This window comes from Mobula birostris, chromosome 1 (genome assembly GCF_030028105.1).
Source record: "Mobula birostris isolate sMobBir1 chromosome 1, sMobBir1.hap1, whole genome shotgun sequence".
Taxonomy (NCBI): Eukaryota; Metazoa; Chordata; class Chondrichthyes; order Myliobatiformes; family Myliobatidae; genus Mobula; species Mobula birostris.
This window is the reverse complement of record NC_092370.1, coordinates 75,344,605-75,369,945: the sequence shown is the minus strand read 5'-3', so window position 1 is coordinate 75,369,945 and position 25,341 is coordinate 75,344,605. Positions and strand designations below refer to the sequence as shown.

Genomic DNA, 25,341 nt, shown 5'->3' with positions numbered 1-25,341 from the left:
TGAACATATAAAATCATTGCAACACACCAATATTGCTGAATCAGTGGGAGCCCCGGGCTTGTTTCCCTGCAACAAGACGGTCCCATCGAAGGGTGAGGGGAGACAGCGATACTCGAACGGGGTTCCTTATGTCCAGTCTATTCCGCAATTTTGTTTTCGTTGCATTCATTGCAGAGATGTGTTGGAAATGGAAGCAACGTTTTGTGTGCTTTCGTGGCTATCTCAGGATATTTAGCCTTGACTTTGATCCAGAATGCTGGCAGAGATGTTATGTCAAACATACTTTTCAGCCCACCGTCATTTGCAAGCTCGAGGAGTTGATCTCCTTCCCGTGCTGACATGGATGACGCGTGCGTAATGACCTCGCATGCATTCAAGCTCAACAGTGGGCGTGACAGGGAATGAGGAAAGGTGCAGCTGACTCATATCACCAAATCATATCGTTTCCTCACGGCCCGGTAGCACATGCTTTGCGGCCTGGTACCAGTCCGCGGCCCAGTGGTTGGGGACCGCTGTCCTAGAGGTTTATGTCATTGACAAGACAAGCCAGCATCATTGTGAGGTATCAAGTACAAATAATTAGATCAGTTTTCTATGTTTGAACACGTTCTTGGATTACAAGGACTGTTTGCAAGCTTTGCGTTAACAGAAATATTAGGTCTGGACTTTGTTTTTTGTCTAGTCAGATCATTGTGGTTTGGGGATTTTGCATTTGATTTCTTGGATAGAAATGTTATCCAAAACATATCCATTCCATTTCCTTGTTGTCTACTCTGAGTTTAAAGCCAGAATCAAATCTATTTCTTAGTGAAAAGAATTTAAATTTTTCTTGAAGACGGTTAATAACTTGCCAATTCAAAATTTAACATTGAGACCAGCCAGTATAAATCACTATGCTGATGTTTGTCTTCATCCAGCCATGTACAATGCCTGCAAAGATGTTCAGTCTCCTTCAAGTAATGAAAAAGCTCTGGGACTGCTTTGTGGAAAAGATGCAAAGGACTGCAACGCAACCAACTGGATTCAGTACATGTGTAGTACAAGCAACGCTCAGACCCCCTTCAATATTATTCCCATTTTTGGTGGTAAGCTTCATTTGTTCTGTCATTTTGCACTGTATACATTTTAAGACATTTGAACAGTGACTTCACCATTGCTTGTGGGTATGGTGTTTTTCCTAGTGGAGCACAATACATGTGTCTTTGCTGGATAAGTGAAAAATGCTTTTTCAGAAACTATTGAGTGGCTCAAAAATTGTTAGCTTTGATGCAAAATTAACTAATTATTATGGACCGTTTAATGTATTGGGAGTTAGGCAGCATCTGTAGGGGTTGCATTTCAGGTCAGAGCTATTAAAATCCATTGTCTTGAAGCAGTAATTGTTTCTAACTCTCAGATGCTGCCTGACTTGCTGAATATTTCCTTCACCTTTTCTATTAAAGTATTTATTGCTAAACCTCATACTTAAACTCACTAATGACCTTGAGGTTTAGCTGCTGTTTTATGCCATATACTATTGATATGAGACAACATGATAGTATAGCATTTAGCGTAATTCCATCAACCAGGGTTCAATTCCAGCACTGTCTGAAAGGAGTTTGTGTGTTCTCCCTGTGACTCTGTGGGTTTCCTTCAGGTGCTAAGTTCCCTCCCACATTCCAAAGATGTGGGACATAAAACACAAACAGTGCTGCACAGAAACAGGCCCTTCAGCCTACGGTGTTGTGCTGAGCCAGCTAAAAAGTAAATCCCATCCCCTTTGAACTAACCCCCTCTCTTTCAGTGCATGCCCCGTGGGTGTTAGACATGAGACCTGCAGGTTAATTAGTCGTATGGGTGTAATTGGGCAACGTGGACTCGTTAGACTGAAGGGCTGTGCTTTAGTGGTTGCTAATTGGTTGATCTTTGAGACTTTCCCAGTAGATCCCGAAAATAAACAAATAAATAAATAAATAGAAAATAAATACACCAGTTTGAGACTGTCTGTGAGGTGTCTGTCAGTAAGACAACTCCTGTACTTAGATTTCATAATTTTCATCTGTTGCAGCACAGCGCCCTCGCAAACCTGCTGACAGACTGAATATTTGAATGGACAGTTTCCTTTGTTAGATTGAATGTTGATTCTGCCACGTTTTTCAGGTGTTTTGTATTGGTAAACTGTTACTGAGACACTAAGTTCCAGAGGTACGCAAGATAATGGCACCACTGTGTTTTTTGTTTCCCAGTTCTTTTACGTTTAGGGAATGTTGGAATTTAAAGGGGGAGAAGTGTTGTAATGTGAGCATTATAAAGATAAGTTAATACCAATTAGGATAATGGTAATATAGCAATACTCCCGCTAGGGGAAGCTGTTCATAAACAGAGGTTGTTTCCGGGGTTGCAGGGTTTTACTTCCAGTCTTTTCTGTGCATGTGTGTATAAGCCCCTCCGCCGCATTGGTTTTGCCATCCCAGATAAAGTTGTTCCTTTGGACATGAAGTTGTCGAGTGGTCCTTTTTCAAAGTAGAAGTTACTACAAAAGGTATGAAGTATTGTAATATTCTTAAAGAAAGACAGCTATGGCCTGTTTGATATGCTAGTTACAGTGTTGGTTGAATTAATTTGAAAGTTTGACAAAAGCATTTTATGTAATTCAAATACAATTAGCCAAATAAAAGGCCACTAGTTGGAAGTACAATCTGAGTTGTTTTTTCTCTAAACGATTTAGTGGGTAGAACTTGCCTTTCACTAAGGCTGAGGTAGGGGATCTTGGGCTTAAAAAGGTTGGCGATCACTACTGTGCTTTATCTCTAACAAACGTATCATCATCATCGTGTGCTATGTCGTATGACGTGGGAGATCATGGCCTCCATCTGTCTTTAATCTGAAGGGTTCTAATAAGTTCTTCAAAACTTGGCTTGTCCATCCCTTGATGTAGCCCATGAATGTCATGTGCTGTCGACAGTGGCTCTTTCTTCCATCAGTTTTTCCCATTACTGCAAGATGTTCGAGCTTGTCTTTCCTCAGTATGTGTCCCAGAAATTCCTACTGCCGTTTCCTGATTGATCATACCAGCTCTTTTTATTCTGGCTTTTCGCAACACTTCTTTATTTGTTTCGGCCCTTTCACGATATTTTCATTATTCTTTTCAGAAAACACATTTCTGCAGCTTCGAGTTTTCTCTCATTTTGCTTTGATATTGTCCAACATTTGCTTCCATCGATTAGTGTACTACAACACTGAGTTTCATACCCATTGAAAGTGTTATTTAGTATCCTGCTCGAAAGTGCATTTAGCAATCGAAATCCTTCTAATACATCTAACAATAAGCTTAATCTTTATTTTCCAAGTAAACTGAAGATCAGAATTCTTATTTAATCATTATCCCAATGGTGATGTACTAGATAAGTCGGAAGAGGAGCATAGTACAGGAGGTGCCCCTTTCCCAAAGAAGTAATGTGCTTTTTGGAAGAAAGTGGAATGCAAACTGTTACTTTATGATATTGGCGTTGTCTTTGTTAGATGATCCTGTTGGAAGAATGATCCCAATGAACAATGAAACCAGAGGCTGCAATGAGAGTCTGGACGATGGTTCACCACCGTGTAGCTGTCAAGATTGCTCGCTGGTTTGTGGCCCAAAGCCAGTGTCACCACCACTACCTGAGCCATGGACCATTTTTGGTCTGGACGCCATGGCTGTCATAATGTGGATCGTCTATCTGGTCTTCCTGCTCTCCTTTGTGGGAGGCGTCATTTGGATGTCGTTTTGCAGGTAATGAAGTTGGAAAGTCTGTCTACTTGTGACAGGTTCCATGTAGATGTAGAGGCCGGTGGACCAGAGTATGCCATCTGAAAATACACGGTAAACTTTTACTGTGTAACTGATCCTAAGATCTGCCTTCAACCCTGACCTTGACTGCTGTCTGTCTCGATTACATAAACTTCCTGAGGCCATGTAGGTTCCCCCAAATACTGTGGTTCCCTCCCACATCCCCCAAGTCTTGCTGGTTGCTTAACTGACTGCAATAAATTTCTCCTACCACTTAGATTGGGGATATCAGTGGGAAGTATTGGGTAATATTGCAGAGAAATGGCACAAGTCAGTGAGCTGAATGACAGTCTCTTGTGGAAAAATATTGAACGGGCTCTGATCATTGAGGGCTGATGGCAGGACAGATATTGGAATCTTTTCTTGACAACAGTCCTGGTGTTCATTATCTGGTTACCTACTGCATTTAACTTGTTTGGAGCTAACACCAGCCCTTTGACACATTCCACTCTCATTCAGCCTCCACCCCTTCCATCTGCCTGGAGATCTTGGGGGAAGTGCCTGGTCCACCTCATTGGGTGTTGTAGAATGTAGCATTGCTGTAAATAGTCTAGGCGTTCCTCCTCAATTTTGAATCAATCTGCAAGCATTGAAAATTAAAATTGAGCATTGAAGTACTAGGGTGTATAGATTATGTAAACACAGGACCTGAAGCAGAGAGCTGGTTGTAAAGAACCGTGGAGCATCTCCTTACAATGTCTGTTTGCTTCTTCTGAATCTCCTCTTTCTGCTACAGGAACCAGCATATTGTTTCTGAATATGCACCGATTATTGATACCAGCACAAGTAATTCAGTGAACATGGAGTATGATCTAGGTAGGTTTTTGTGGTTTTGTCTTGGCAAATTGAATTAAATTAATTCTGTGAAATGGAATCTGGCTCAAGTTAACTTTGCATAATCACTTGCTTTTGTGAATTGCTTTTAGTGGGGTATGCATTTGCAAACATGTGTGGGTGACTGCAATGTATATTAATCCCCTTCCCAATGTGATAATTGTACTGTCCCCCCAGAAAAGAAGTCCTGTTGTGAACAGCTTGGTGCAAAATCAGAAGCTCTCCTGCGTGACATATTCTCACAGTGGGGGTCCTTCTGTGTGAGAAACCCTGCTCCGGTGATCATCCTCACCATCATTGCTGTAGGAATCTGTTCTTCAGGCTTGGTTTTCATGAAGATCACCACTGATCCAGTTGAACTCTGGTCTGCTCCTTCCAGCCAAGCTCGCAAAGAAAAATATTACTTTGACACTCACTTTGGACCTTTCTTTCGCACCGAACAGCTGATTATTACAGCACCAAACAGCACTTGGACTACATTCTCCCCTTACCCGTCAGGGTCAGATGTACCCTTTGGCCCACCTTTGAGGAAGGATATATTACACCAGGTTTGTATTGTAGGGGAAATCTGTTGGTATGGTGTCAGCGTGAAGGGTTAAAACTAGATCTATTCTTTGGTGCAACAAATAAGGGATAAATTTTGAATAAGGCTGAGGATTGGGAAAGGGAGCTTCAGTAAATTTCCACTAGGCAGTGGAAAAGTGTTGCAAGATTTGGCATGAAGACTCAATTGCAGGGAAGGCGGGGTTGCCCAGTGCAAGATGTTGATTGTTTGTGGGGTGGTTGCTGGTAGAGAGCCAAAGGCCTGAACTTGTCTTAGTGATGGTAATCTCTGGGGATGTCCGACAGGCAGTGTAACAGATGCTGAATAATTTCCTCACTGCTCTCCACCCACCAGTTAGAAACATAGAAAACCTACAGCACAATACAGGCCCCTTGGCCCACAAAGCTGTGCTGAACAGGTCCTTACTTTAGAAATTATCTAGAGTTACCCATAGCCCTCTGTTTTTCTGAGCTCCATGTACCTATCCAGGGGTCTCTTAAAAGACCCTATCGTTTCCACCTCCACCACCGTCGTCGACACCCCATTCCCCATTCCACACACTCACCAGTCTCTGCGTTTTTAATAAAAAAAAAAAAAAAACAACTTACCCCTGACATCTCCTCTGTAACTACTGCCAAGCACATTAAAAGTATCCCCTCTCATACTAGCTATTTCAGCCCTGGGGGAAAAAGCCTCTGACTATCCACACAATCACTGCCTCTCATTATCTTATTCACATATATCAGGTCACCTCTTATCCTCTGTCACTCCAAGGAGAAAAGGCTGAGTTCACTCAACCTATTCTCATGGCATGCTCCCCAATCCAGGCAACATCCTTGTAAATCTCCTCTGCACCCTTTCTATGGTTTCCACATCCTTCCTGTAATGAGGCAACCAGAACTGAGCACAGTACTCCAAGTGTGGTCTGACCAAGGTCCTATAGAGCTGCAACATTACCTTTCAGCGCCTAAACTCAGTCCCACGACTGATGAAGGCCAATGCACCGTATGCTTTCTTAACCAGTGTCAACCTGCGTAGCAGCTTTGAGTGTCCTATGTCGCATTGAGTAGTCTCACACCGGTCTGATGGTTGTGTATTTGGTGGAAGTTGCTGAGGCTAGGATCTACAGATGTGTTTAATCTAAACATTAAACATCTGAGCCAACTGTTTGTGAGTTGGTCCGAAGTGCATTGCCTAAAGGCAGTGGAAGTATCAATCCCTTTGGAAAGTGAATGGGTTAAAGATCTAAAGAGGAGAAATTCCTTGAAAGATATAGTAAAACCCTGGCATTAGCCAAACAGCTACCCATTGAAAGCTTGTCATTTAATGGTACGCTTGCCCCACTGGGTTAATTCTTAATCTGTATGTGCTTAGACTTGCACTGTGTATAGCATTAATTATATACTATTTTGGTTGCCACACTGAAGAATGGGAATAAACTGAGGCGGGTGGGGGGGGGGAGCGGTTGAAACCATTCAATCATGTTGGGACTGGATGGGTTGGGACTGTCTTCCTGGAGCAAAGGAGGCTAAGGGGTGACCTTAAAATCGAGGGTACATAAAGTGAAGGGTCAGGCTTTGAGGTGCATTTTGACTTTAAGATTCCATTTGTTCATTTATGACCTGTTCCAAACTTTCAATTATTTTTAGGTGCTGGATTTGCAGGATGCAATCCAGGATTTGGAGGCCTATTACAAGAATGAAAGTGTGAAGCTTCAGGACATCTGCCTGACACCCCTGGCTCCATATAACAATAACTGCACCATACTGAGTGTCTTGAACTACTTCCAGAACAGCCACACTGTCCTTGATCATTCTGTTGGTGATTATTTTTATGTATATGCTGACTACCATAGTCACTTCCTGTACTGCACTAGGTACGTGAACATGTGTAAATGGACTGGAATGGGGTTGGGTGATGAGACTATTGCTTCCTTCCACTGCAAATTCAAGGCATCAAACATTAAACTATTTGCTCATTGGTTTGTGATATGTTTTTAGACCTTGCTGTCTGGTTTGATTAATCACAAACTGCCAGTATCTAATTTTTTGGGATCCTTGTATGGGAGTAGTTTGAGTTGGACAACCTTGCCCATGTGGAGATTTCTAGTAAATAACTGCCTCATTACCAGAACTTGCCAACAAGCACCAAAATCTTGCTTGGTAGGTGGTGAGGGGGACCATGAGACCCTTCCCAAAAGATGACAAACACCTCCAATGCAGACTGCTTTTGGGGTTGTTGTGGTGGGGAAGAGACTCTCGCCCAGTTTGCAGACTGGGTTTGTGAAGGAGGTGTGGAGATAGAAGCAAGGGTTGTGGTCTCAGTTCCTAGATGCACACAGACACAAGGTGCTGATGGCAGGTCACCTACTTGGTGAAAGATGCCATTTGATCTGCCCAAATTGTGATCTTGCAGCACAATGAGATACTTGTAAGGGATTGCTGCTGACGGGCTCATTCCAGGTTGTGGGAGTGTGTGTACTGAAGGATGCACTGAAGCTCAGTGCATCCCTCAGTACAGAATCTGGGCAAGGGCTGCAGACCAGGGTCCTTCTGCTACTGTTCTCGGAGGGGCTGAGTTGGATTGGGAAGCACTTCAAGCATTGAGTATATCACCCCAAGGGGTCAGAAGAGTAGCAATGGTGCTAGTTTGTTTTCGTGAAGTTAAAACTGCTGAATGTAATAGTTTTACTGTTCCTTCCTTTGTATAAATTGATTAGTCAAAAATTAAGTTTTTAAAATTGAAGGTGGTGAGTCTCTGCAATGCAAGGACTAGACGAGGAGAATTGAATCATTGAGCTGACCACATAGTTCCTCAAACTTGCTCCACTGAAAATGCGTGACTGCTTCTCCAGTGGTTTTTTCTCTTCCTAGATTGCCTTTATTTCTGAAGCTCCACTGTTGGTCTGAATATATTCAAGAGAATTGCAGTCCTGAGGTGGTGTTTTTCACAAGATCCAATATCACTTGCAAAGAGAACTTGAGCAAATTTGCTGGTACATGAGACTAGTTGGTGTTGTCCCCTGAGCTGATAACCCAAAGGTATTTTTATTGTTTAGAACAGGATGCTTTGAGGATGCCAAAGGCTAGGATTATTTTCACGGCAACTTGGTTTTTCCTTCCCCAGCCCAGTCTATATACTCTTGTCATCGATTCTCATTTCTAAATTACACCCCTACTGTACGTCTCAAATGTGAAATGGACCAAACTTGCACTTTATTTCAGCAGATTACTATGTCTAGAACCCAGACCTGGTATAGATGTTCCCAAAACATGTACATGATGAACTTCAGTTGTCCGAAAAACGTTGGAAGTGGTTAATATTTTGGGTTGGTCTGTTATGAAGAAGGGTTTTTGACCTGAAATGTTAATCTTTTCCACAAATGTTGAATACCTGTATATTGAGGATTTCCAGCCTTTTATTTGTTTCAGATTTTCAGCATCTGCAGCTTCTGAATTTCATTTTGTCTCGTGTGTAATCATGCTCCTTGCCAGAAATGCATACCAGCTGGGAATTTAGTATTCACCACCTTTAGCCTATCTGGTATTTATCTCTAGGATTTAAATCTAGCCACTTGGTATTCTGTGTTGTGTGTCCTAAACTCCATAGTTCAAAGGTAGCTTTTAAATTGTGCCCAGAATCGGACTTCAGTACAGGAAATATTTTGGCTCATATGTTATAATTGGGAAATCCTCCAACATTATTCCTCTTCCTCGGTACTAGGTAGATCTGTGCACCAAGTACTGACTTAACCCTCTTACCCTTTCAGGCAGTGAATTCCTGACTGCCACAACTGCTCTATAGTGGGTGGGGAGGGTTGAGGGAGGAATAGATATTTGAATCTGACCAGTTTTAACCTTTTCCACTACTTACAGTCCAAGAAATAGTGTGTAAAGAGGGTTTTTGACAAGGACAGGCCAGCCCAAAAAGCTTGCCAAATTCCTGTTCGGTGTTGAAGTAACTATCAAGTTTAGATTTGGGAGAGGGGGTGTTGGCAATGTGTCTTCCCATTTTTGTATGCAAGTTTTGAATCTCTTTCCTTAAACCTTGAGCAGTTTTGAACTTTTACTTAAACACCATTTGAAGATGGGGAGTAAGTGGAACAGTTGTACACTGTTTCTTGTGTTAAAGGATGTGGTAGCAAGGTGGTGTTAACTGTTTGCATCTAACTAGACCTCTAATACGCCAGAGTTTCTGCTTTTACTTCAGTATAATATAACTTCAAAATTTGGCTCTTTAATGACAAGATATTGTTTTGCTTTCAATACTATCTCTAAAACAATCATGATTGAATTTTCAGGGCTCCAGCTTCACTCAATGACACAACTAAGCTTCATGACCCCTGTTTGGGAACATTTGGTGGTCCAGTTTTTCCGTGGTTAGTTGTAGGAGGATACAATGGTAAGCAGAATCTGCAACTCCAGTTCCATTGTACTATTTCAATTCACACTTGGCTGTACTGGTTAGAGTTCTCCTGCATTAGAAATGTGTTAGTTTGTTTCTGGTGTTAATACACTTGAATTAAATTTGCATTATCACTTGGGTACAGTGAAAATCATTGCATGCAATCCATACAGACAATTTCACTGTAATAGTGCATTGAGGTTGTGTGGTCATTAAGGATCTTTACCATCTGGAATATGCCCTCTTCTCATTACTACCATCTGCGAGGAGGTACAGGAGTCTGAAGGCTCTCACTCAATGAGTCAGGAACGGCTTCTTCCAGTCCATTTAATTTATAAACACTACCTCATTATTCCTCTCTTTGCAGTAATTATTTTTGTAACTTTGCAGTGTACTGCTGCTACAAAATACAAACTTCATCATCTGAAGTCAGTGAGAATGATTCTGGTTACAAGGGGATAAACAACACAGTGCAGAATATAATGCCAAAAGATGCAAGGTCAAGTCTATTTTATCAAACCAGAGGACGTAATCCATTTTTCAATCTAAAATTGAAATATTATGGATGTGGAATTATTAAAATGTTGGCATTGTAATGAGGCTGTGCAGTAACGATAAGTAGCAATGTTTTGGGCATGCAATCTGTTAAAATATCTGCTTTAATTAGTTTCACACATGTGGTTCTAATTTTGTGGTAAAGGCTAGTGGTGGAGTAGTTAAATTTGTAATTGAATCAGGAACTGTTAGAAATGTTGCTGAGAATAAAACATTCCTCAAACATAACCAGAAGAGAAATGGACTCTCTGATTCCAGCCTATTGGTCACTGGGCTTCCTCTTAATTTCCTGGGCTGTTTTTCCCATCAATTGTAGGTACCATGTTTAAGTCTGGAACTCGAGAGGCCTGTTTAACTTGGCATTGTTTGGCATGGATGTGGTAGGCCAAAGGATCTGTTGCTCTGCTGTACAGCTCTGATCTAATCCATTTAAAGGTCTCTTTAAAATTTTAACCTTTTGTGATTTAAAACTGACATAACACAATTTATCAGCCAGCTACAAAATACTCAGTGTTCCACAAATGCCATGAATCTAATTATGCCAAGCTACTGGTGCTGTATTGAAATGTGGGCTGTATGCATCGCAGCTTGAATGCCATAACATGACTTGTTTTCAGTGATCCAAGTAGGTGGTGAGAAACCTGAATCAGTCGTTTCCTTCGACAGTAATGAGAAATGGAGTTTTGAATTGTCAATTCTAGCTTTTCCCTGTGGCTGCCTATGTGCCATTTCCTATTTATTTCAGCCAAGCTAGATCAGATTAAGTGATGATTCACCAGATCCCTAATTGGGCCAGTGATCCAGAACTTGAAAGGTTGCGATCCAGAAGTCTGAGCTCCAGTTCCACCACAGCAGCTGTGGAACTTAGATTTTGTAAGAAGTAAGGCAGAAATGGCTCATACAAGAATGCATAATTTTGAGGTGATTGGAGAAAAGTTTAGGGCAATGTCAGGTAGGCTTTTAGAGAATGGGTGAATGGAACACACTGCTGGGGTGGTAGTGGAGGCTGATACTTTGGGGACATTTAAAAGACTTAAGCACATGGATGACAGAAAAGTCGAGGGCTATGTGTCAGTGAAGGGTTGTATAAATCTTGGGGTGGGTTAACAGGTCTGCACAACATTGAGAGCCAAAGGGCCTGTATTGAGCTGTATGGTTCTGCGTTGTAATCTAACCATCAGTGATAATCACCTCTAGTTGATTGTGGTTTTTGCAGCTTGTGTGGCTCCTAGCTTCAGGGTGGGAAAGCTGCGGGTCTGCGAGTTCAGACTTGCCAATGCAGTTGACTTTCTAAATGCCTCCTGAAATGGCCCAGCAGACTTCAATTCAAGGGCTGTGAGTTGTTGATTGCCACACACCCAGGCATTCTCTTCCCTCTCCCTTCAGGCAGAAGATGAAAAAGCCTGAAAACGTATACCATTGGGTTCAAAGGCAGCTACGATTTCATTGTTCTAAGAATGCTGAACAGTACCCTAGTGTGATAAGATGGATTCCTGGCCTCTCAATGTACCTCTATAATCTTGCACCTTATTATCTGCCTGCACTGTACTTTCTCTGTTGCTGTTACACATTATTCTGGTTTTTCCCTTCTTCTGCCTCAATGCACTGTAATGAATTGATCAGTATGCAAGACAAGTTTTTCACTGTACCTCTGTTCATGTGTCAATAAACCAATTTCAATTCCTTTTGCCCAGATCCAGAGAAAGTAGTTTCATTGAATCTACATCTAGGATTCTGTGCAGCAGCTGGTATGCAAAAAGTCTTGAAAGACTAGGAATTTAATTTCATGTTGAAAGCATGTGTCCCTCCTTCCCAGCACCTTCAATGGAAGGGCCAGTGACCAAACTGCTGTCTCACAGAATCAGAGATCCTGGTTCATCTGAGGACATTATTCTCTGCAATGTAGGAGATAAAGGGTTACTCTCCTGCAGCGGAGATATGGCGTATACAAAATCACGAGGGGCATAGACTGCGAGAAAGCACATGGCCTTTATCTCCAAGGAGGAGGTGCTTAAAAAAATGAGGGCATAGGTTTACGATCAGAAATGAGATTTAAAATGGACATTAGGGTAGCTTCTTCACAAGGATGGTGTTTGTAACAAGCTGCCATAAATAGAACATAGAACAGTACAGGCCCTTAAGCCCATGATGTAGAGCTGACCTTTTAAACCTACTTTAAGATCAATCTAACCCTTTCCTCATTCGCCCTACATTTTTCTTTCACCCATTTGCCTATATGTCTCTTGCATGTCCCTAATATATCCATCTCTATCATCACTCCTGGCACTTGCCACTTTTTAAAAAATCTTCTACCCCCATACTTCAGCTTAAGTTGTGCCTTCCCATATTATCCATTGGACACTGAGGTAAAGTTGCTGGCTGTCCACTCTGTCTATGCCTCTTATCTTGTATACCTCTATCAAATTGCCTGTCATCCTCCTGCGCTCTACCTTTCCTCAGTGGTTGAGGTAGCAATATTTTAAAACCACCCAGTACATGGATAGGAGAGGGTGAGAGGACTATGGGCCAAATATGAGTAGGTGGGACTAGCTTGCTGGGCCAGTCAGTATTGATCAGTTGGGCTGAAAGGCCTGTTTATATGCCGTACAAGTCCAATTTGATTTTTAAAAAATTCTGACCTCAAGTTTTGGGGCCCCCTCCCACCCCCATCCGCATGGGGCACTCCAGTTTCCTCCGTATCCTGAAGATATGCGGGTGGCTGTAAATTGTCCCTGGCATATAGGTGAGTGCCAAGGTCTGCACACTTGATGAGCATATTGGCAGAGGAATAAAACTTGGGATAATGTAGGATTGTAAATGGGTGGCTAGTGTGGGCTGAGGGGCCTGTTTCTGTACTGAACCTCTCCGACCTTGCTGTATGTAGAGCACTGTGGGGGAAGAGGAGAAACTGTTTAACTGAATCCCAGACTGCAGGCTATTTGACCAAGCAACATGTCCTATTTTTGTATAATAGTGATGTCTTTAAAATCCCACAGATGAAGATTATAACAATGCAACAGCACTGGTGATTACCTTCCCTGTAAATAATTTTCACAATGACACTGAAAAACTGAATAGAGTCTTGGCCTGGGAGAAAGTGTAAGTAACTCGTCATTGAATAACCTTTCTACTTCTAGAAACACATCAATCAAATTCTTGCAAATGGTGTTTAATTTATTTCTCTGTTCAGGTTTGTTGATTTTCTGAAGAGTTATAATAATTCCAACCTGAGCATTTCGTTCTCTTCCGAACGGAGTATTGAAGATGAAATAAACCGTGAGAGTAACAGTGATGTCAAAACTATTCTTATCAGCTACATTATCATGTTTCTGTACATCTCCATCGCCTTGGGGCACATAAGGAGCTGCTTGAATTGCCTGGTGAGTGAAGCAGGCAGATATCCTCATTGCATTGCTGTTTTGGGTGGGGGGGGGGGGAAGAATTAATTGTGCAACTGAAATGATTAGGCAAAAATGCAGATTCTAAAAGGTAGTAATTTCCCCAGATTGGTGGTTTGAAGTGGTGAAAATTTTCAGTTGTTATTCTATCAAGTGTTAGAGTGCAGGTATTCAATAAGGTGCAAGGCAGATTGAGGTAGTCTAGTATACTAGGACAATGGGGTAGAAGTTGTCCTTGAGCTGGTGGTACCTGTTTTCAAGCTTAATTCTATTGGCGCTGTTTGTTTGTGTAGTCTCAAGTTCACTTTGAATCTACTCTGGTGAATACCTAACGGGACCAGACCTAATCCCCGTGACTGCATCCAGTGCTCTCCCTCAGTCCATGTTAGAAACAAAGCTGGTTACTTCCATCATGATGATCAAAAGCCATCCATGACCCACTGTGTGGGAATTTCAGTGTGTTGTGCCTTAGTGGCTAGCCCCTTGCCTGCAAATAAGTGCACTAGCTCCAGAGGAGAACTTTGTTCAAATTTTGTGGATAACGAGCAGGATTACAGCTGCCTTGATAAGTTTACGTTTACCTTTTTCATTTTGCTGTTGTCTAGGTGGACTCTAAGATTTCTCTAGGAATGGCTGGCATTGTGATTGTGCTGAGCTCGGTGGCCTGTTCGCTGGGGATCTTTAGCTATGCTGGGATCCCCCTCACACTGATCGTGATTGAAGTCATCCCTTTCCTGGTGCTGGCGGTCGGTGTAGACAACATATTCATCATTGTTCAGACATTTAGGGTATTCATGTTAATCACATTTTTTTATATATGTTCCACATGGTTAACTTGATTGGGGTCCTGATCACACTCCTTTCCTCTCTGCAGAGAGACAAACGACTGCTTGATGAGTCAGTTGACCAACAGATTGGCAGAGTTCTGGGTGAGGTGGCACCAAGTATATTCCTGTCATCCTTCTCTGAGACGGTGGCATTCTTCCTGGGTATGTCTGATAGTCTTGTACGTGACGTGGTTGACAGAATTACGAGGTCTTGCTCTTTTGAATACTTCAAAATCCACACTGGTTTAAGTTGGAAACTTGATCAGCAACCAGGAAATTAAATTTCTTGTGGTTCTCGGGGTGTGTATGTTTTGTTTAGTTGCATTGGTTGCTAGTTCCGTATGTGACACAGAAAGGAAATTATCTTAACCCAACTCCATTCACTCCTCACAATGGGACACCTTCCCTACTGTTCTGATCTGCTCAACTATGCAGCTTATTTGGCTCCATGTTCCAGCTTCGTCCCCTATCAGATTCCATCATCTGCAGCTCTTTGTCACCACCTCTTGCCTCTGTATTCCTACACTCTCCTCCTCCCTCTGCTTATTGTCTTCCCCCACTGATTGCCAGCTTTTGTTCCAGCCTCTCTCTCTTTATACTGGCACCTCGCCTCTGCTCAATCTAGATGAATGTCTCGAACCAAAGTATCAACCGTCTATTTCCCCCACAGATGCTGCCTTACCCGAGCTCCTTCAGCAGTTCTTTTGCTCTTGATCCAGCCATACTTGGGCCCAATTTGACACTAGAGGATTAACACTTCATTGTAGAATCCCTCCCTACAGAATGGGAGAGGAAATGGTAGAAATAAGCTTAAACATTAAGAGGTAACTTTTAAAGGTAGTGTGAAAATTAATCAGGGCAAATGTATTGCCTCATCTTTGAGAAACTAGAGGGCTGTGGCTATCTGTAAATTGAAATGTTTCTGGTCACTGGAAGTATTGACATATTTTAGAGATTAGATCAGTCATTGATGGGGAAAATTTTGTAGAATTGTCTAATGTTTATTTGAGGAAAGCCTACTAATGGGCGATGTGCCCTCATTGTCAGAGAAATCAAGATACTAGCACTGCTTCGAGGTCACTAATATATGACAGCCAATTGGGTGTATCCTTGCAGCCTGAGAGACAGATTTATTCTGACTGTCACCAATCTCTAATCATCTAATGCTCCCATACCATGAATTTCTGTGCACTAATCTTTAAAGGTGCATCGTGAAATACAGATGCATTGCTGATTTTTTTTTTTTTCCCCCTTCTATCAATTCTTCATGTTTCCAAGTTAACTCTTCATCTTGTCTTCAGATTTATGGCTTTCACTGAAGTCACCACAACAGCTAGGGAGTATGTGCTCCAGAAAACTGAATGGCTGATAACCAAAAGCAGTTAATGAACATTGGCCTTGCCAATGATGTTGGAAACAAAAGATGAACAAATACCTTGATATGGTACAATTACAAAGCTGAGTTGTCATCTGCACAAGTACTTGTATGCATAGGAACAATAAAAAAAATTTGTAGACTATCATCTGGCAGTGTCAGACAAACAGATTTAACATAAATTTTACACAAGTTTTACTAGAAAACTTAGTAGAACAAAGTCTGCAGTGCCAAATAGTCAGTGTTGCTACACTTGGGGTACTGTTTAGGGTTGTGCTGTTAAGTTCAAGAACCAAATGGTTGAAGGGAAGTAGCTATTCCTGAACCTGGTGGTGTGGGACTGCAGGCTTTTGTCTCCTGCTCAGAGGTAGCTGTGAGAAGATTGCATGGCCAGATAGTGGGGATAGTGGGGATCTTTAGGTATTGTTGTGTTGAGATAGTACCCATTGTAGGTGGGGAAGGATGTGCTCATGATAACTTGGACCAGGTCCTCTGCTGTGCAGCTTTTTTCACTCCTATCATTCAATTTCACTATCCTGAGACAACAGAAACCCTTAGGTTCTCCTGAATAAACAGGAGAATGGTAACACAGAGCCAGGGGCTGGTGGAATGGCAGACATGTGGGAGCTGAAAATTAATCCTTCAGTAGGAGCACTTGCATGTCAGTAGGGAAGACAAAAATAAGAATCTTCAAAGATAAAAAGAATAAATCTTGGGTAAATGAGTTTTTTTAAGAATGTCAGCATAATTAAACTGGATCTTGAATTTATGTCAGAAACACTTTAACTTCCTTTTCAGGTTCCTTGTCCACAATGCCAGCAGTTCGTACCTTCTCCCTATTCGCAGGAATGGCTGTGTTCATAGACTTCCTACTCCAGATATCCTGCTTTGTTAGTCTCTTTGGGCTGGATGTCCAGCGGCAGGAGGTGAGAAGATTCTTGGCACTTGGCAATAGGGCACTACAACCCCAAACAGTCTTCCACCTACTGAGCTACTCTGTCCTAAGTATTCTATGTGTTGTTGGAAATTTAATCTTTAGCATCTTTGTTAGTTTGTGGCATGCTTGTGCACTAACACTTGAATGTTTCATTTGCAGAGTAACCGGATGGATATAGTGTGTTGTGTGAAACAAAAGAGGGCTAATACAGATCATTCTGAAGAACTTCTCTTTAGATGCTTCAAGTATATCTATGCTCCATTTTTGTTAACCAATTGGGTGCGACCCATTGTGGTAAGTACCAAGTGTGAAGAGCTTTGGAGGAATGCCATTAGGTCAACAGATAACTGTTTTGGTGGAGTATAATGTGGTAGATTTATTTCCCTGTGATAATAGACATCTGACCATTTGTGGAATACTGGAAATTTTGACAACAAGCTTGAACATTGATTATCACAACTCAATAAAGATCCTTGTGGATTGGTTACCGAGGTAGAGAGAATTAAGGATGAGGAATTTTAACATGTTTTGAGCAAGTGGGAGGATGAGAGCTTTGGACTAGGATCTAGGTTACAGTGAGAAATGTTTGGCTGGGAGACTCCTAAAACAACTAAATTCACAAACAAACCTTAAGATTATTTTACCTGGCTCTGCCCTGCTGTTAGAGAAGATATCCAGTTTTAGGTCAGACAGCTGAATGACAGTACAGCCCCACAGTTGCAAACAGTGGCCAAGGACTAGTTTGGAGCCGTAAGTGCCTGCCTCAGTTGGCAGGAATATCTGTTACTTCAAATGATTTATCAGTGAGGCTTGCCATCAAAGTGTAGTATTCTAGATCTAGTTTTAATGGAGGTAGTATCTCTAAAAGTAATGTATCCTATTCCTTTACCTGCCCTGGGAGTGTGCATGGAACATTGAGGCAGTTGTTTGGGTCCAATCGATGAACCACATCTGTCTTTCAGTCCTTAATTGATGGCAACAGCTTCTGAAATCAACTTTACAGAAAATTATGCAGCCATTACTAGCTGCTGGAATTGAGTTAACCTTTACATGACATAGCCCTTAGTCAATGTCAGAATTGTACTTATTATCACTGGTATATGTCATGAAATTAAGTTTCCATGAGGGTTAAATATCTAAGAGTCTTGAATGTCCTTGGTGGGGAGGACTGTGCCCCTGGAGCTGAGTCTACACCCCTCTGCAGCCTCTCGTGATCCTGGGCATTGGCGCCTCCGTACCACGCTGTGATGCAGCCAGTCAGGATGCTCTCCACTGGACATCTGTAGCAATTTGCTCGTCTTTGTTGGTGAAATCATTGGATCAGCTGCGTTGTGTGGTTTTTGTCATACTTCACTGGTTTCTAACATTCAGACTGTCCACTATCCTTGTCTAATGCACCTGAATTTCTTCTCCCTAGATATCAGTATTTGTTGCACTCCTGTCATTCAGCATTGCAGTAGTAAATAAAGTTGAGATTGGATTGGCCCAGAGTTATTCTATGCCTGATGTAAGTACAGTGACTGAACTGTATTTAATAACCTCCTTATTACATTGATGCACTTGTAATTGTGAACTCCCCCATCCTTAGGACTCCTACCTCCTTGATTACTTTGCATCGATGGACAGATACTTCCATGCAGGTCCTCCTGTCTACTTTGTGGTTGAAGAAGGACATAATTATACTTCCCCTGAGGGGCAAAACTCAGTATGTGGTGGTGTTGGCTGTAACAACAACTCCCTTGTCCAACAAGTCTTCAATGCTGTGATGCTGAGTAACTAGTAAGTTCTGTCAAAGGATCACGTTTGTAGAACAGTACAGGCTCGGATGTCGTGCCAACCTTTTAAACTTCTCCAAGGTCAATCTAATCCTTCTCTTTCAGACAGCCCTCTTATTTTTCTTTCATCCATGTGCCTATCTAAAAGTCCCTTGTATGTTCCTAATGTGTCTGTGTCTGCCTCTGCCACCATCTCTGAGAAGGCATTCCACACAACTATTGAAGTGGAAGCATTTGATCAGGCACATATACATTGCCTCTCATCTTTCCACTATGGAAAGAAATCAGTTAATGTTTTGGATCAAAGGACCCTTCCTCTAATAGGGGGGAGTGGAGGGGTGGGGTGATGTGGGTTGCAGGGAAGAAAGGAATTAGCTGAATTAGTTAATACAGATCGAGGGGGTGGGTCAGGAGTGCGAGTGCTGAATGTTGGTAAGGAATTGAAGAAATGGGCAAGAAAGAATTCTGTGTGATAATAGAGGAATTCAATGTCCATTCCAGGGATTTACAAAGTGCCCAGGTGGAAAATATTCTAGTTAAGGTTGGGCTTCAGCGCAGCAGAGTGAGCCACAGGTGAGTCAGGAAGGGAAGGCAATGGAGCTCCTGCAGACAGAGGGCACATATCCTGTGAAGTGCTTTCTCTGTGAAATGGACTGCAGTCAGAAAATACTAAACTAGAGCTGGCTTGTTAATTTTGTACAGTGTACATCGTCAACAGAAGTTCTGGTCCTAGAATGAATGAATCTGTTCTTAGGAGTAAATGAATTTTGGAGCCAGTATGTTGGCAGACTGATCTATGTAACTTGAATGCCTGAGTTTTGAGGTATTCTCAGAACAGACATCTTCTCCCTCAGCTGAAGTTTTAAAGGTTGGAATACCTACCTTACTCTCCAATAGATTATTACTTTTTTAAGCAATCTTGTAGAATCTCTGCAAATCACAAACCTGTAGTGCAGAAGCCACAATAGTGCAAATGGTGTTTTGTCTTGCAGAATATCACATTAACTTTGCCTAATGTAAAATTTCCCACCTCACTGTTCCTTAACCCATTCAACTACTTGTCTAGACACCTGCCCTGCCACCACTTTTGTAAATGTGATTTTTTTTTTTTTTTGAACATGTGCTATGACTGTTTTAACTAGTTTTGAAACACTTTCATTTTCCTCAGTACGAAAATAGGTTTCCCACCATCCTCCTGGATTGATGATTACTTTGACTGGGTGAAGCCACAATCCACCTGCTGTAGAGTGTACAATAATACAGAGAACTTCTGCAATGCAACAGGTAAAACTGCATGAACATTTCCACAAGGCAACATTGCAGCTCTATAAAACTCTGCTTTAGGAAACGATTGCAGTATTGTTTAGTTCGGGTCACCTCATAGGTTGTGGAAGTTTTAGAGAGGGTGCAGAGGAGATTTACCAAGGTGCTGCCTAGATTAGAGAGCATGTCTTATGAGGAAATGTTGAACAAGTTAAGGAGCAAAGGAGGATGAGAAGCAACTTCAGGTATAAAGATTATAAGAAGCATAGATAGTGGACAGCCAGATACTTTTTTTTCCTCAGGGTAGAAATGGCTAATATGAGGGGGCACAATGTTAAGGTGATTGGAGGAGAATATAGAGGGTATTGTTAGAGTTGTTGTTTTTTTTTAAAAGAGTGGTGGATGTATGGAATGTGTTGTTTTGCCAGGATTGCTGGTAGAGGCAGAAATGTCAGGAATGTAATGAAAGAGAAGTGGAGGACTATGTGGGAGTGAAGCTCCAGATTGATCTTGGTTAAAAGGTCAGCACATTGTGGGCCACAGGGCCTGTATGCTCCAGGTGGACTGCTGATTCTGTTATTGAAACAGAAGGAATTAATTTGAAATGTGGAAGATTAGCTTTATTTGTACATTGAAACTTGCAATGAAGTGTGTTTTGTGTCAAATGAAATTAGCGAGGATTATGCTAGGCTTCAGGTGCCGACAAGGTATACCCACACTACATCTTTGGAATATGGGAAGGAACCACACGGTCACAGGAAGAACATGCAAACTCCTTATGGTGGCAGTGGGGATTGAACCCCAATCAGTGATTGCTGGTTGGTGCTGTAGAATAATACACTACCCTGCCACCTCACCTCCCCATGAAGTTGGGGTCCTTTGGGGGGTGGGGGGGGGAAATACTCCTGTACAGAGTACATAAAGGAAGTGGATGTTCAGATTGTAACTTCCTGATATTGGGGAAAGAGATGAAGGACCTTGAGTGACTTTGACCTTTTGATCAGTACTGACCTGTCAAACCTCAGACCTGCAGTACGACTGGGGGAGAGAATGCAAAAGGAGAAGTTACACCCTAGAAATTGGATTGGAGAACCATTGTCTGTATATATCAAACCTGGAAATACTTGATTTGTGCCCATTTCTGGCAGTTCTGCCAACTGTACAGGACATTTCCGTTATACCTCAGCATGGGAATCATTTTTTTGCACGCTGCTTGATGACAAATCTGGCCGAATGTCTGTGTGGGGTTTGTGTACTCTCCCTGTGACTGTGGGGACGTCCCAACTGGTATCATTTTTATCGTACAAGAGAGTAGGTGAGTGGTAGAGTGTGGCGAGGGTAGAGTACAAAACTAATGGGAGATGAGGATGGTCCATACTGACGTGGGGGTAATTTTGCAAAACAGTCCTTAGAAGGGAACATCATTGTTTCATGCCAGTAGAACAGAGTGAAGCACATTTCTAGCAGTTTGATTTTGTGCATCTGTACTCTTTCCCCTGTATTCCCTTGCATGAATTCCTTTCTTTCCCAACCCCACCACCACCTGTCTCCAAACACCTTCAATGCAGGAGAAGAAATTGCCACCAGTTAAAATGCATGTGCCCTTTCATAGTGTTGGACATGTCACAGTACAGATAGGGTAAGATCCTGTTCTGTAGGCTCGTCTCAGAGTTGACTGGTTCCTGCCACAATATCGCTTAAGCCTTGTCTGTAGTGGTGCTCTAAGATTGTAGCTTGACTGCGATGTCCAGGTATGGGTGGATATAGAAGAATGTCAGAGGCTAATCACAGTTTTCCCTTGCAGTTCAAAATCCAGAGTGCGTTCGCTGTCGTCCACTGAACGAAGAGGGGAAGCAAAGACCACATGGTGAAGACTTCATGACGTTTCTCCCCATGTTTCTGTCTGACAACCCCAATCCAAAATGTGGCAAAGGGTAAGGCCGTCCATCCTTCAGTAGATAAGGTGCCTTTTCAGCAAAGTCGTCATCTGTAATCCTTGGACTTGAATTTCATAACTTGTTCAATTAACCCAGTGCAGCTTGGTTGTTAATATTGAAGTTTGTGAACACCCTAGGTTTGTGTGGTTGAGCTTTAAAGTGAGTCACTTTGGCACACATAACCAATAGCTGTACCACAGTGCAACTTCCATTACCTGGAATCTGTTGATGGCAAATGAACCATCCAAAGTTATAGGTTGCACTTAGAATGTACTGGAGCTGTACTCATCCAGGCAAAACCAGTATAAATTTTAAACTATGTAACACAGTTAAATGACTTAGTAGCCCTATATTTCTCCCACCGCTAGTTAGTGTGCCACCTATAATGCACTGCAGCTATAACCAAGGTAACACTGCATAGCAGTAGATACCCATGACCTGTATTATAGAACAGAAGGCACATGTTGTTCCCAGCCAGATGGTCAGTCGAAATTGTGTTGGATACAGTAAATGTGGGCTAGGTTGTCCTTCCATTTTAGTTCATACTTTATTGGCTTGTCAAATTGGCAATTCAGGATCAGTTTCCAACAGCTGCATGTGCAGTTGCCTGGAAGAAGAATTTACTTAGCGATACAGGGCAGAATCGGCCCTTCTGGTCCTTCGAGCCATGCTGTCCTGAAAAGAGAGGAGGTCCTGAATGAAAAGTGAGGAGATCCTGAAAACAGACTGCAGGGAGTTAGGAAGGAAATTGAGAAGCAGGACCGCAAAGGTAGTAATCTCGGGATTACTGCCTGTGCCATGTGACAGTGAGTATAGGAATAGTGAGGTGGAGAATAAATGCGTGGCTGAGGGATTGGAGCAGGGGGCAGGGATTCAGATTTCTGGATCATTGGGACCACTTTTGGGGCAGATGTGACCTGTACACAAAGGACGGGTTGCACTTGAATCCTAGGGGGACCATTACCCTGGTGGGGAGGTTTGCTAAGACTATTGGGGAGAGTTTAAATTAGAATTGCTGGGGGGTGGGAACCAAACTGAACAGATGGAGGAGAGGCGGTTGGCTCACAAATAGAGAAAGCTTGTAGGCAGTGTGAGGGAGGATAGGCGGGTGATCGAGGAGGGATTTGCTCAGACAGATGGTTTGAGATGTGACTATTTTAATGTAAGGGGTATCATGAACAAAGTTGATGAGTTTAGAGCGTGGATCAGCACTTGGAGCTATGATATTGTGGCCATTACAGAGACTTGGATGGCTCAGGGGCAGGATTGGTTACTTTGAGTGCCAGGCTTTAGATGTTTCAGAAAGGACAGGGAGGGAGGAAAAAGAGGTGGGGGCATGGCACTATTGATCAGAGATAGTGTCATGGCTGCAGAAAAGGAGGAGGTCATGGAGGGATTGTCACAGAGTCTCTGTGGGTGGAAGTTAGGAACAGGATGGGATCAATAACTCTACAGGGTGTTTTTTTTTTTTTTTTTACATAGAGCACCCAAAAGTAACAGGGACATTGAGGAGCAATGGAGACAGATTCTGGAAAGGTGTAAGAATAATAGGGTTGTCGTCGTGGGAGATTTTAATTTTCCAGATATCGATTGGCATCTCCCTAGAGCAAGGGGTTTAGATGGGGTGGAGTTTGTTGTGGTGTGTTCAGGAAGGTTTCTTGACACAATGTGTAGATAGGCCCACAAGAGGAGAGGCTGTATTTGATCTGGTATTGGGAAATGAACCTGGTCAGGTGTCAGGTCTCTCAGTGGGAGAGCATTTTGGAGATGGTGGTCATAATTCTATCTCCTTTACCATAGCACTGGAGAGGGATAGGAACAGACAAGTTAGGAAAGCGTTTAATTGTAGTAAGGGGAAATATGAGGCTATTGGGCAGGAACTTGGAAGCATGGATTGGGAACAGATGTTCTCGGGGAAACGTACGGAAGAAAATGTGGCACATATTCAGGGGATATTTGCGTGGAGTTCTGCATAGGTACGTTCCAATGAGACAGGGAAGTTATAGTAGGGTGCAGGAACCGTGGTGTAGGAAGGCTGTAATAAATCTGGTCAAGAAGAAAAGAAAAACTTACAAAAGGTTCAGAGAGCTAGGTAATTTTAGGGATCTGGAAGATTATAAGGCTAATAGGAAGGAGCTTAAGAAGGAAATTAGGAGAGCCAGAAGGGGCTATGAGAAGGCCTTGGTAAGCAGGATTAAGGAAAACCCCAAGGCATTCTGCAAGTATGTGAAGAGCAAGAGGATAAGACGTGAAAGAATAGGACCTATCAAGTGTGACAGTGGGAAAGTGTGTATGGAACTGGAGGAAAGAGCAGAGGTACTTAATGAATACTTTGCTTAAGTATTTGCTATGGAAAAGGATCTTAGTGATTGTAGTGATGACTTGCAGCAGACTAAAAGCTTGAGCATGTAGATATTAAGAAAGAGGATGCGCTGGAGCTTTTGGAAAACATTAAGTTGGATAAGTTGCTGGATCTGGATGAGATATACCCCAGGATACTGTGGGAGGCGAGGGAGGAGGTTGCTGAGCCTCTGGCAGTGATCTTTGCATCATCAGTGGGGACGGCAGAGGTTCCGGAGGATTGCAGATGTTGTTTCCTTATTCAAGAAAGGGAGTAGGGATAGCCCAGGAAATTGCAAACCAGGGAGTCTTTCTTTTGGAGAGGCATAATATGATTAGGAATAGTCAGCATGGCTTTGTCAAAGGCAGGTCATGCCTTACGAGCCTGATTGAATTTTTTGAGGTGGTGACTAAACACATTGAAGGTAGAGCAGTAGATGTAATGTATATGGATTTCAGAAAGACATTTGATAAGGTACCCCATGTAAGACTTATTGAGAAAGTAAGGAGGCATGGGATCCAAGGGGACATTACTTTATGGATCCAGAACTGGCTTGCCCACAGAAGGCAAAGAGTGGTTGTAGACGGGTCATATTCTGCATGGAAGTCAGTGACCAGTGGTGTGCCTCAGGTATCTGTTCTGGGACCCCTACCAATTTTTATAATTTTATGATTATAATATTATAATCATATAATTATAAAATTATGATTATAATTATAAAAAACCCTTTATTTTTAAAAATGACCTGGATAAGGAAGTGGAGGGATAGGTTAGTAAATTTGCTGATGACACAAAGGTTGGGGTTGTTGTGGATAGTGTCAAGGGCTGTCAGAGGTTACAGCGGGACATCAATAGGATGTAAAACTGGACTGAGAAGTGGCAGATGGAGTTCAACCCAGATAAGTGTGAGGTGGTTCATTTTGGTAGGTCAAATATGATGGCAGAATATAGTATTAATGGTAAGACTCTTGGCAGTGTGGAGGATCAGAGGGATCTTGGGGTCTGAGTCCATAAGACACTCAAAGCTGCTGTGCAGGTTGACTCTGTGGTTACAAAAGCATATGGTGCATTGTCCTTCAATCGTGGGATTGAGTTTAGGAGCCGAGAGGTAATGTTGCAGCTATATAGGACCCTGATCAGACCCCACTTGAAGTACTGTGCTCAGTCCTGGTCGCCTCACTAAAGGAAGGATGTGGAAACTGTAGAAAGGGTGCAGGGGAGATTTACAAGGATGTTGCCTGGATTGGGGAGCATGCCTTATGAGAATAGGTTGAGTAAGCTCAGCCTTTTCTCTTTGGAGCAACAGAGGATAAGAGGTGACCTGATGGAGGTATGTAAGATGA

At 42.4% G+C, this 25,341-nt stretch overlaps 2 protein-coding genes across 2 annotated transcripts in view; both read left to right on the top strand.

Annotated features, from left to right (window-relative positions):
• The window catches only part of LOC140197410 (uncharacterized), a 305,553-nt gene that overhangs the window by 134,716 nt on the left and 145,496 nt on the right, over window positions 1–25,341 (top strand). The gene's annotated exons all lie outside the window — the stretch shown is intronic.
• The window catches only part of npc1 (Niemann-Pick disease, type C1), a 40,676-nt gene that overhangs the window by 10,011 nt on the left and 5,324 nt on the right, over window positions 1–25,341 (top strand). Inside the window, exons 5-20 of the mRNA XM_072257320.1 lie at window positions 918–1,085; window positions 3,502–3,751; window positions 4,545–4,624; window positions 4,820–5,190; window positions 6,836–7,062; window positions 9,487–9,587; window positions 13,142–13,244; window positions 13,336–13,525; window positions 14,149–14,331; window positions 14,418–14,532; window positions 16,544–16,671; window positions 16,842–16,976; window positions 18,100–18,189; window positions 18,271–18,461; window positions 19,626–19,741; window positions 21,525–21,654. Coding sequence (XP_072113421.1) covers window positions 918–1,085; window positions 3,502–3,751; window positions 4,545–4,624; window positions 4,820–5,190; window positions 6,836–7,062; window positions 9,487–9,587; window positions 13,142–13,244; window positions 13,336–13,525; window positions 14,149–14,331; window positions 14,418–14,532; window positions 16,544–16,671; window positions 16,842–16,976; window positions 18,100–18,189; window positions 18,271–18,461; window positions 19,626–19,741; window positions 21,525–21,654 — 2,578 coding nt within the window. The remainder of the gene's footprint in view (window positions 1–917; window positions 1,086–3,501; window positions 3,752–4,544; window positions 4,625–4,819; window positions 5,191–6,835; window positions 7,063–9,486; window positions 9,588–13,141; window positions 13,245–13,335; window positions 13,526–14,148; window positions 14,332–14,417; window positions 14,533–16,543; window positions 16,672–16,841; window positions 16,977–18,099; window positions 18,190–18,270; window positions 18,462–19,625; window positions 19,742–21,524; window positions 21,655–25,341) is intronic.